The sequence below is a fragment of the Dendronephthya gigantea genome, unplaced genomic scaffold (genome assembly GCF_004324835.1).
Source record: "Dendronephthya gigantea isolate DGI-Jeju-01 unplaced genomic scaffold, DenGig_1.0 000195F, whole genome shotgun sequence".
NCBI lineage: Eukaryota > Metazoa > Cnidaria > Anthozoa > Malacalcyonacea > Nephtheidae > Dendronephthya > Dendronephthya gigantea.
In genome coordinates, this window is record NW_021163205.1 from 85,722 (window position 1) to 98,557 (window position 12,836).

General features: G+C 38.1%; 1 protein-coding gene across 1 annotated transcript; it reads left to right on the forward strand.

Moving 5' to 3' along the window:
* Nucleotides 1–11,669: 11,669 nt before the first annotated feature.
* On the forward strand, nucleotides 11,670–12,520 carry LOC114539022. The gene has a single exon (XM_028559858.1). It carries the CDS (start codon nucleotides 11,750–11,752, stop codon nucleotides 12,518–12,520), a length of 771 nt encoding a protein of 256 aa, XP_028415659.1. The 5' UTR covers nucleotides 11,670–11,749.
* The last annotated feature ends 316 nt before the right edge of the window (nucleotides 12,521–12,836 follow it).

Consider the following 12,836-nt stretch of genomic DNA (forward strand, 5'->3'; position numbering starts at 1 on the left):
TTTCTCGATTTATCGAAAACGATTTAAAAATTGCTCAATTTGAAATATTATTAGGATAAATAGTGAGAGTATAATTATGAAAATCAGTGACCGGTAAGTGTTAAAATTTTGCGACTTTGTCAATGTGCTTTTGTGAGCTTTTTGCGTCTCGGATATACACAAACACAATTTATTAAGGAGGCCTGCTAAAAAAATTTTCCTTGTTTTCTGAAAAATATAAAAATCTTTTCATCCATATTGCAAGCCAAGTTGCCCTCAGTGAAAAAAGACTTACTTAGACTTACTAGACAATCACTATAGCTACACAGGCCTGACACACACATTGTTGGAAAATAAACGATTTTTTTTAACACGATAGCAAAACTAGATTTCATTTCTAGAACGACGGAATTGGTTTTATTTAGTTCTATATATCTTTGTCTTGGAGCAGAATTAGATGAACGAAATACAACAATTTTAGTTCACATCCGAGCCAATTTTCTTAGAAGTCAACCATGAAAATTTTATCAAGTTAGATATATTACTTTTTGTTTTATCATGCAGAAAGTATATGGGGAATGAGAATTTTAGTTTTCTAAGAAAAGGGATGAAAAACATTTATAAATCGTGTACCACGTCAACTCGATTCTTGTGACAAAAAAACGCTAAAATGGGAAAATTTAATCTAGACAAGAAATTCTATCATATGGGAGAAATAATAATTATGTAACTTGAAGGTTCATGCGGTAGGCCAACATGCACTTTTGAATTTCTCGTAACGTCTTTCGCGTGGTGTCACAAAATTATTATAAACTTAATATATTATGGTCCAGAGAAAAATAGTTTCCCAAGAGGAAAAACAAAATTGTCAAATTTAAAGCTCACTAATTCCTGAAGTAGTGTATATTAGGTGATTTACCAAATACGATTGTTATGACAAGAAGCGGGCAGCAATTTTTCACTTGTTTCCTTGGTCGAAAACATTGCATTTATTTAAAATCATGTGACTATATATGAATGAACCAATCACTTGGAAAGCTCTCGGTGAAAGTATCTGAAACAGAAAGAAAACTGACAGAAAACCCACTGGATATTGTCAACCTCTTCAACAACTACTTTATAAGCATATTTATTAGTGAACCAAATATCGAAAACAGCAGCTCTAACACTGTTCCCCCTCAGCAGTCCTACAATACTATAGGACATTACTCTTACAGAAGCGGACGTATTATCTGTCTTATATGCATGATCTAGACATTGATAAAGCTCAAGGCCCGGATGGGATTCTGGCACGATTGTTAAAAGAAACATCTTACCAAAATTTCTCCACAACTAACTGTCTTGTTTAATTAATAAATCACTGAGTACTGGTGATTTACCACGTGATTGGAAATTGGCGAATGTTGTTCCCGTCCACAAAAAAGACAAAAGAGAGTATGTAACTTCTCTGACTTATCTCGAAAGTATTGGAAAGATGCATCCAAGACCACGTCTTCGAACAAATAATCATTGAAGCCCTTGATTATATTGGCCGTCAACTTGATCACGGGAAACAAGTAGATGTGATCTACTTGGACATGTCCAAGGCATTCGATCGAGTCAGTCATATGCAATTGTTGAAACAACTTCGTGACTTTGGATTCGATGGCAATATACTTAACTGGTTCAACTCTTAACTCAAGGACCATCACCAGCAGACTACAGTCCTTAGTGCAACATCATCACCATTACCAGTGCCCTCCGGTGTTCCGCAAGGATCGCTTGGTCCGCTTCTTTTCCTACTATATCAGGACCACCCCCCCCCCCGTTTTTTTTAACCATTCTAAGATTGCGACGTTTTCTGACGATACGAAGGTTTACAAGGTGATAAACTCGGAAAAGGCGCATCTTCCTTGGAGAGTGATGGTACGAACTTCCAAACTTCCTCTGCCAAATTAATGCTAAGTTTCTCTTAAACACAGAAAAATTTAGGACACTTTGAATCACTAGAAAACGCAATAAAATCGACTATACCTACAGACTACAAAATTCCGCTCATAAAACAATAGACAGTCAACGTGATCTTCGCGTTTGAACTTCTTCCACCCTCACCTGGTCCGCCAATGCAACTAAGACAATAAATCTCCTGCGTATATCCGACGGTCCACTATAAAAATCAAGACAATCTGAGTGCGTCGGACCTTTCATCTAGCACTCGTTCGTTCCCACCTGACTTATGTGTCCCAGGTCTGAGCTCCACAATCTGTTGATCTCATCAATCGCACAGAACGCATTGAAAGACGGGCGATGAAGTACATATAAGACCTACCCTTCTTCTGTGAGATCAATTATAACCATGGTCTATATCAACATTAATTAAATCTATTGCCACTTTGTTACTGGCACGAGTACCTGGACATATTTTTCCTATTTAAATCACACCATGAAATTATAAACTTAAGCAGTGACATACTACCTCATTCTTTAGTTTCAAGCAGACGCACCCGTTCTTCAAATAATAACTGCCTAAAATTTCAGACTGCAAAATGTAAAACATCTACTTACAAAAAATCCTTCCTAGTAAGATCAAGTCGAGTCTGGAGCGCTCTCTCAAAAGACTTAAAGATTAGTTCAAAGATGACTCTAAAGAAATTTAAAACGGGGTAATAAAAATATTACAAAGTAGCATTAGAGAAAAGTTATAATATTGACGATCCACGAACGTGGAAATCAATCTCGTGCTTAAAATGCAATGAAGCACGAGACCTGACTAAACCAATAACATGTTGTTTTTAGTTTCAGTTGAGTAATTTGCAAAATTTTCTTTTTACATACCGGTATATCTGTTTAAAATTAGGGAGCGCAGTAATTGGTGTAAGCTGTTGCGTTTCCCTGCCAAGTGGTTTGTGTCGTTTACTTATGTTAATTTGTTTAAAAACATAAAATTTAAAATACACAGCACCTATATATAACAACAGTTTTTATCGGTTTATATAACTATGCAAGCATGTACAATAATATGCAGTACTTGACTTGAGCTGTAATCTTTTTCCAGGACCTTATCCTGAGCAATATATGTTCCTGACGAACAAGACTGCAATCGTGGCTGTTGATTTGACGACACTTCATTCAACAGTCGTCGTAGATGGAAAAGGAGTTTTAGAGTCGCTGGACATTGACATGAGGAATAAGAAATTATATTTTGCGGAGTACGAGCAAGAGATTCGTCGGGCAAATTATGACGGAACGTATGAAGAAATCGTTTTGAAGGATGCTAAGGCACGGGAATTAACAATTGATTAGAAAGGACGTCGTATATTCTGGGTTGAATACTGGAAAAAGGGTACCATTAACGTGGCGACCTTAGAGGGCAAAGACAGTAGAACGCTGACTGAAACCTCCGACCCTTGGGAAATAGCAATCGACCCCATCGAAGGGTGAGTGTTTCATTAATTCAGAAGTAATCGTAAGAAGAGCTAATTATTGAGGAGAAATTAAGAAAAATATCATCACCATAAAGTCAGATTTGTAAGAAAGATTTTTGCGATATAAGTAACTATATTTTCTGATTTTGTTTTTTTGGATTTGTTTTGAACATGAGTTTTTTTCTTCTTGCTTATTGTTCAATTTTCATGACTTGTAAGATGATTTTTCTCTTTGCCGAACCTGCTTTAAAGGGTGAAGTAAATCCTTCATATCTGTTCTTCAGTGCATGCTACGTAGATGATAATTTGCAGTTTGATTCTGCTCATAAATCTACCTTTCGAAGTGCCGTAAAAAGAATGTAAACATAGCAATTCTAGTTCTAACATATACTTTTTTTTGCGTAAAAATAACCTCCCAAAAAGGGTGTTGTCCAGCACGAGAACGACGTCCATCTGCTCGTTTTTGTGAATGGATAACTATTGCTAGTGAAGATGATGTTGAGCCTACAGAACAGAACAGCGGCGAAAAGCTATTCAACAAGAGATTGATTGACTTCAAAAGCATGATGTGCATGAGCTCACAGAACTGCCGAAACGACGGAGGGCAGTTGGATGCAAGTTGGTATACAAATTGAAACGTAATGCTGAGTGTTCAATTGAGAGATATAAAGCAAGACTTTTCGCCCAAGGTTTTTCTCAGAGATATGGCGTACGATTGAATTGAATTGAATAGAATTGTCCCTAAACATAAACACAATGTTTTTAACGCCTTATATCGCACTAAATCGGTACAATTAATAATATACAACAACCACTTTGCCATAGCATTTATTTAAAGCAGAATTTCAGTCCAATATGCTTAAAATCTCTATTCTCCACAGTTGTGCGTTTCGAGTCGATACGGACAGTAATTGCATTGTCTGTTCAGAAAGGTTTGAAGTTGCACGAAATGGATGTAACGGCTGCCTTCCTGAATAGAGTGTCAGAAGATGAAGTGTATATGAAACAACCCGAAGGATTTGAAGTTAAACGGAAAGAGCACTTAGTCTGTAAGCTTGACAAAAGCTTATATGGTAGAAAGGAATGTTTCATCCGGATGCTGAAACTCGGTATTGGATGAGAATAGACAGACATAAACAGAAAGTGATCCTTGTATTTACGTGAAAGAAGAGGGCGGTGATAATTTCATTGTCGCGATTCATGTGGATGACATCTTTCTTGCTGGTAAAACTGATGAATAGATCGCCAAAGTCAAAGAAGGCATTGCGGAAAGATTTCAGGTGAAAGGCATGGGAGAACTTAATTACATAGATGTTATGAATCCATTAACAATTTATGAAGACAATCAATCAGCTATTGCCATGTCCAAGAACTCATAATTCCATGGCAATCCAAACACATAGCCATAAAATATCATTTTGTACGTGACCAAGTAGAGAAGAAAACAGTTACTGTTCTCTATTGTCCAACAAACAGCATGTTGGTCGATTTATTTACTAAGGGTATTCCAAAGGAACAATTTAAGAACCTGGGTAAACTAACAGGTGTTATAGTAAAACCTAATTAAAAAAAAACACATCGAACTTCGATTGAGAAGAAGTGTTAAAATAGTTAATGACGTCACTCTTTTTCGAAAGTTTGATATATGTATTTTATTGCCTTGTGTTCTTGTTACTCTGTTGTCGATTCAGTTATTTTTTTGCAATATTTTTCTTAAAAAAAATATTCACATTCTTCGCAATAATTTCTTTCTCCCTGCATTATTTGCTTATAAAAGGGTGGGACATTTTGTGGATTCTAGCAGCCCTCTTCAAGCAATTATAACAGGCGTGATTCTCCTTTGCTTATTGTCGCCCGTCTTTGCTTATTCACATATTTGGTAAACAAAAACCTCTACCTTTATTTCATGAAATCAAAATTTATTTTTAACAAGTTATTCACTGCAAGTTATTCGTACTTAACATCACGTTTTTACAACCCCTTCTTCCGTTTTTACAGTGTTAAATTTCCTGTTTGTCCTTTGTGTTACATTGAGCTAACCATGCTAACGTACCTGTATTGGCAGGTACTATGCGCTGTCCTGATAAATATATAGTCGAACTTAATATTTCAAAATTTTCTACTTTTTTCTGCTACACCCTGCATAAAAATGGAAGTGTAGGTCGTTTCTTCCAGCCCAAATCTGGCCTTGCAAGCAGGTTAAATTTCAAAGCTGGAAATCGAGAAAATATCATATCAAAAGGAAGTCACAATGGAGTATATATCAAAGCACTACTTCTATTGTACACCGCACAATATAAAGTGCTTCCGTCTGCATACACTTTCAGCTAATAGTCTTACTTTTATTTTGACGGTTCGCAGTAAGTGATCTCGCCTGTAAAGCGAAACTATTCTTATTATTATTATTATTATTATTATTATTATTATTATTATTATGAGGAATGCAACAACATCTGTGCCGAAAACCTAAACGATCTTGACAGCACCTCAAACCCCAATACTAATTATGGCAAGGAATATCCTGAGTTAAAAAAGGGTATAAATCTTCCTAAAACCGATTCAGAATGGCAAACGGCTAACGAAGATTTCAAATTTTCATTAATGTCTTATCCACCAATCAGAAGTACCGATTTGAATACATCAATTAAGCTATTAAATAACACCATCTACAGCTACTTTGCTGGAAACTTTGGTTTTACGGAATCTCTACCTAATGATTTGCTCGTTAAGAAATATAAAAGTCACAGCATAAAGGAATTAAAGAAAACATTGAAATATCTAAAATCATCAAACTCTGATCTAGCTGAAATCAGATATGTATCTCGTCTCGTGCGTAATATGCTAAAATCCGACACAACTAATAATATAGACGAATCGCTTAACCACGACAAATATATTGGACGCAATTTCTGGGGATATGTGAAGAAATTTATCGAATGCAACCAATCTACTCTTCCTACCTTTAATATGGACGATTGTTTAAGATATTTTAAGACAGTTTTGACAAAGATAAACCCAAACAAAATATTTAACATTCGAAATTGGATTCCAAAATTACCTAATCCCCTAATTGAATTTGACCTTCAACCCCCAAATTATCAACAACATACATAATTCGTAAAATGAAAACATCTGGCTCTCCTTGTCCTCTTGATAAAATCTCTATTATATGTTTTAAACGTTGCCCGTACCTCCGAACAAATTTAACTGAACTAATCCAAGCGGTCTGGCTTTCTGGGTCTGTTCCTGATGAATGGAAGAAAGCTTGTACTATATTAATACACAAGAAAAATGATACTAATCTTCCTGAAAACTTTCGTCCAATAACTCTTCAATCCGTGCCGTTGAAAGTATTCACTTCATGTATCCGTAATGCAATGTTTTCGTATTTGATTGCTAATAACTTCACCGAACACAGAATTCAGAAAGGATTCACTCCTCATATATCGGGAACATTTCAACACACAGCTCAAATGGCCTATATTATTAACCAAGCACGAATAAGACAGCGATCTCTCGTCATAACCCTACTTGATCTCAAAAATGCTTTTGGAGAGGTACACCGTAATCTGATTCAATCTGTCCTTAGCTATCATCACATACCTGATCATATTCAACACATAATTAAAAGTCTTTATACAAATTTTAGAACATCAATCATCACACCTGATTTTAGTACCCCATTTATAAACGTAACTCGTGGAGTTTTACAAGGTGATTGCCTCAGTCCATTGTTATTCAACTTATGCTTCAACACCTTTATCCAGCACATAAAGTCGGAAAAATCAACAATTTGGTTTTTCGTATAAACTTCTCAACCCGGTTCATTGGTTTCAATTTGCCGACGACGCAGCTGTAATAACCAGCCAAGAATCTGAAAATCAAATCCTACTAAATCGTTTTGCGATCTGGTGTCAATGGTCAGACATGATCATACGAGTGGACAAATGCAGTACCTTTGGCATCAAGAAAGCTCTCACTAAATCAATTCAATACCTCCTGAAGTTATTCATTAATAGATGCTTAATCCCAGTTACGCAAATTGGTCAATCATTTTGTTATTTAGGAAGTTATTCAATTACGAAATGACAAATGACGAACACAAATCAGAATTACTCTCCTTATTCACCGGCCTGATGAAAGATATAGATCTGAAGCCACTGCACCCAAAATATAAAATTCTTTTATACAGCCGTTATGTACTTTCAAAACTCTCGTGGCATCTCACAGTAGCATCCATTCAAAAAACCTGGATTTCTGAAAACCTGGACTCAGTTTTCAAACAGTACATCCGAAAATGGCTTGAACTCCCTATCTTTGGATCGCTTAGTTACGTTTACCTAACTAGAAACAAATTTGGTCTTAACATCATTCCTCCTTCTACTAAATTCAACCAATGTCAAACAACTATCCGCAGTGTCTTGAAATCTTCTCCTAACGAATCAATAAAACACCTATGGAAATCTTCTTCTAATCATACTGTAGTATCCGGTAATTAGTATTAGTTAATTAGTATGCATGAATTAGTATTCCACTATCCCAATATGCTATTGTTAGCTGTATATAAAAAGGATCCTATGTTTTGTATTAAACATTCTTATATGTTCTGTGAGTTGAGGTCATTACATTGGCGACGAGGATAAAAAAAAAACTCTTAGAGTTAGTAAAGATCCGCCTTGAGCAGCGAAATATGGAATAGTTTTCGGTTAACAACGTTAAGAACATTCGAATAAATCGACAAATGATGTCTAATAGCGAACAACAGCAAGCAGCAAGTGCCGAAGCATCGACTATTCGTGTTATAACAGAAACAAGGAACCTCAAAATACGACCTTTTGCACCAGGAGATGATCAGATTACTACGGGTAAAGCGTGGGACGATTGGTTAGAAGAAATCGAACGAGAGCTTCGTTATTTCAAAATAAGCGACCCGATTGACAAGAAAGACGCCCTAATTATTTATGGCGGTAAAGAAATAGCTAGGCTTGAGAAAAGCTTACCTAATCCGGCAGGGGAACTCGATGAATTCGACAAACTGAGGACAAAACTAAACGACTATTTCACACCCAAGAAAAAGAAACATCACGCCAGATATTTATTCCTTAAACTCCGACCAAATCAGGGCGAAACAATAGCGGCATATGCAAGTCGACTGAGAGAGAAGGCTAATGATTGTGAATTCGAAGGGAACTCTGACGAACGAATCTTAGAACACCTCATTCAAACGACTCATAATCGGGTATTGATCCAAAAGGCTATCAACAAGAAGTGGAATTTGTCACAATTTCTCATGGAAGCGGCGCAAATGGAAGATACATCGCTTCAAGTACGCGATATGAAATTACCCGGACATGAAGAGGTGAAGTTCGTGAACAACGAGAGACGATATAAGAGGAGACGAACACCGTATGTGGGAAAACCGTTGGGACGTCGAACACAGCCATGTAATTACTGTGGACAAACAAAGACTCAAATCAGTGGAGAGAATTGTCCGGCGTATGGCAGGAAATGCAAGAAGTGTCAAAAGTACAATCACTTCGCGATAGTTTGCAGATCAAGTAAATCGGATACGCAAAAAGGCGATCGGAGAAAATCGAGTCACGAGCGTGAGATCGACCAACAAGGTTCCCAAAAGCAAAAACGATCAATCAAGAAAATGTCAGAAGACGCAACAGATACTGCAACAAGTTCCGATGACGAATTTTTCGGTCAAGTGGTAAGACATCTCAAGCAAGTTAAGAGAATTCAAGGGAACAATCAAAACAAGACCGTGACTATACATATTAATGATGTTGAAGTCAGAGCCGAACCAGACAGTGGAGCTGAAGTTAATTTGATGGATGAGCACCAATTCAGGGCACTGGTGAACCGGTGTGGTAAAGACCAACCAACGCTACAACCCAGTCAGACAAAACTGAGTACGTTGCAAAGCAAGCTGGTTGTGAAAGGAGAATTCAAGGCGACGGTTAAGAATAGAACATGTGGGACGGTGGCAAGATTTGTCGTAGTCAAGGGCAGAATAAATTCACCTCCACTTATCAGCAAGAATACCTTATTCAAACTCGGAATGCTGCAGATCAGGGAGGATGGCTCGTTCGCGGAAAAGAACAACATGAGAATCGCAGATCCAGCACAGGGAATTAAAACAGTCATGATGAGTAAAGACTGCAGTCCACGAATCAAGAAAATCACAGATCGGTATAATCAAGTGTTCAAAGGCATTGGGATGATCAGAGACATAAAGAATGATAAGAACTTTTATACCAAATTTAGTATGAAGCCAGAAGCAGTTCCAGTTGCTCAAAAGCCGAGACCAGTTCCTTATTATCTACAGAAACCCTTGAAGAAATGGCTGGAACAATGTATTAAAGAGGATATATTTGAAGAAGTGCCAGATGGTGAACCAGTGACATGGTGTTCGCCACTCGTAGTGCAACCAAAGCCAAGGTTCAGTGGGACAGATAAGGATCAACTGGAGCCACATATGATTCGAGCCAGCGTCGACCTAAGAGTACCCAACCAGTTCATGGAGAGACATCGCATAATTCAAGGGCCCACCGTTGAAGATTTCATTTACAAGTTCCACGACTGTTCAGTGTTCTCCAAACTGGATATGAGACAGGGCTACCACCAGTTGTTGTTGGATCCTGAGTCAAGAATGATTGCAACCTTCAGCACCCCGTGGGGCAATATGAGAGCAAAGAGATTGATCTTCGGGGCGAAATCATCGCAGGACCTGTTTGATGAAGCAATGTACCGGATATTTGGGGACATCCAGGGATGTCTTAGCCAGCGGGATGACATCCTGATCGGGGGAAGAAATACTGAGGAGCATGACAAAGCATTGGAAACCGTTTTGCAGAGAGCGGCTGATTTTGGAATCACATTCAACCTCGAGAAATGCCAATTTGGTGTCAAAGAAATCGACTTTTATGGACACCGATTCACTCAAAACGGACTTAAACCAAGCCCTGAAAAGATTAGAGCAGTGCAAGAAAGCAAAGCACCTGAGTCAAAAGAGGCTGTGCGAAGTTTTTTGGGTATGACAAGCTATTTGTCGAAGTTTATCCCTCGATATTCATCGATTACTGCACCGCTGAGAGCATTAATACACAAAGACATTAAATTCCATTGGGGATCGAAGGAAGAAGAAGCATTCAGAAAAGTTAAAGAGAGCATCACCAGCGAAAGCACTGTGGCTTTCTTTAACCCAACTAGACCAATAATTGTGAGAGTCGAAGCCAGCTATCACGAGGGACTATCTGCGGGACTATTTCAGGAAACCAAGAAGGGACTGCAGCCAGTTCATTTTATTAGTCGCACGATGACGGAAGTAGAGAAACGGTATAGTCAGACCGAGAAGGACGCCTTAGCAGTACACTGGGCCAAGAACAGATTTAGTATTTATCTCCTCGGAGCACCAAGATTCAAGATCATCACTGCACATAAGCCATTAATTCCACTATTTAACAAGGCTACCATCAAGCTGCCCCCAAGAATTGAGAAGTGGGTGATGGGTATGCAGGATGTTGACTTCGAACTTGTATACAATCCAGGCAAGAATGAAGCAGATCCACTCGATTTCCTTTCAAGACACCCACTACCAGAGACAAGTCGAGACACCATAGAGGAAGTTGTGAAACAGGTTATTACTGAAGAACATGCTGTCGTTGTTGATCAAATTCTAGAAGAGACGCAGGAAGATACCCAACTCCAGAAACTGTCAGAGAGAATCTTAAGAGGAGACTGGGAGCAATACAGGAAGGATCCAGACATCAGTCCTTTCTATGGTATACGGTACGAGCTGTACTCTGTCAATGGCATTATTTTCCGGATGGACCAGATTGTTATTCCTACACGATTAAAGAGGAAAGTTGTCAGAGCAGCACATCACTTAGGACATCTGGGCATGACCAAAACTAAACAAATGCTTCGCGAGAAGTATTGGTTTCCGACTATGAATACAATGGTGGAACAGATCGTTGGGCAATGTTTTGAATGCCAAGTCACAACAAAGCAACACCAGCAAGAACCAGTAAAACCGACGGCGATACCGAAGAAACCATGGGATGTAATCGCTGTGGACTTTGGAGGACCGTATCCCGATGGCCATTATAACCTTGTAGCTATCGACAAAAGGACTAGATACCCTGAAGTTGCAAGAGTTAGTTCTACATCTTTCTCACAAACGAAAGAGAAGCTGAAAACCATGTTTGCCACTCATGGAACTCCTAGATATCTTGAAAGTGATAAATGGACCACCATTCCAATCCAAAGAATTTGCCGAATTTGCGAGGACCGAAGGATTCCAACATCATCGGGTTACCCCAGGACATGCACGAGCAAATGGTGAAGCGGAAAGTTTCATGAAACTTCTGAACAAGACAGAGAAGATCGCACACTTACAAGGTCAGAGTAGTACCATAGCAATTCAAGAAATGCTGACTGGATTTCGATCGACACCACATCCAGCCACCGGTGCAACACCATATGAAGCAATGATGAATAGACTAGTGAGGACCAAATTGGACCATCAAGCCAGTTCATCAGATCCTAAAAATTCAGAGGATGCTACAATTAACAGGAAGGATGGGGCATACAAAGAAAAGATGACCCGCACAGCTCACAAAAGAAACGTTAAAGAGCATAACTTCATTGTTGGTGACCATGTTCTCCTGAAACAGAAGAAGACAAATAAGTGGTCAACAGCATACGAGCCAGCAATCTATATCGTAACTCGTGTTAATGGATCAAGCATTGCAGCTAGACGGATGAAAGATGGTCGAGAAGTCTATCGCGACGCCAGCCAGTACAAGCTTGTGAACATGTTAGTCCGTGGAAATGAACATCGAGGACGAACAGATGAAGAAGAAATAATTTCAGAGAATGAGAGAGAAACCCTGATGAAGAATTTTGGCGAAAATGAAACAGAGTATCAAGAGCACACAGAGAGTGACGCAAGTACCAACAAAGGAGAAGAAACTAGAAACACCCCAGGAATGGAAATTCAACAGGCTGAAACTCAACAAGATGATAAACCACAACTTGAATTACCACCACCTGAGAAACTACAACCACTAAGAAGATCAACGAGGAACAGAAAAAAACCATTACATTTGACAGACTACATAACGTGAACATTTAAGTATCAACATTATTTAGCAAAAGCAGAAAATGGTAGAAAAAAAAGGGGTTACTTACTTATAATCTATATTTAAGGGAACTGATAGGGACTAAAAGACATTCTAACAGTTTAATAGTAGTTTTATATTTTAATTATTTCCTATCTTTGAAAAAAAAGGAGAAATGTAGTATCCGGTAATTAGTATTAGTTAATTAGTATGCATGAATTAGTATTCCACTATCCCAATATGCTATTGTTAGCTGTATATAAAAAGGATCCTATGTTTTGTATTAAACATTCTTATATGTTCTGTGAGTTGAGGTCATTAC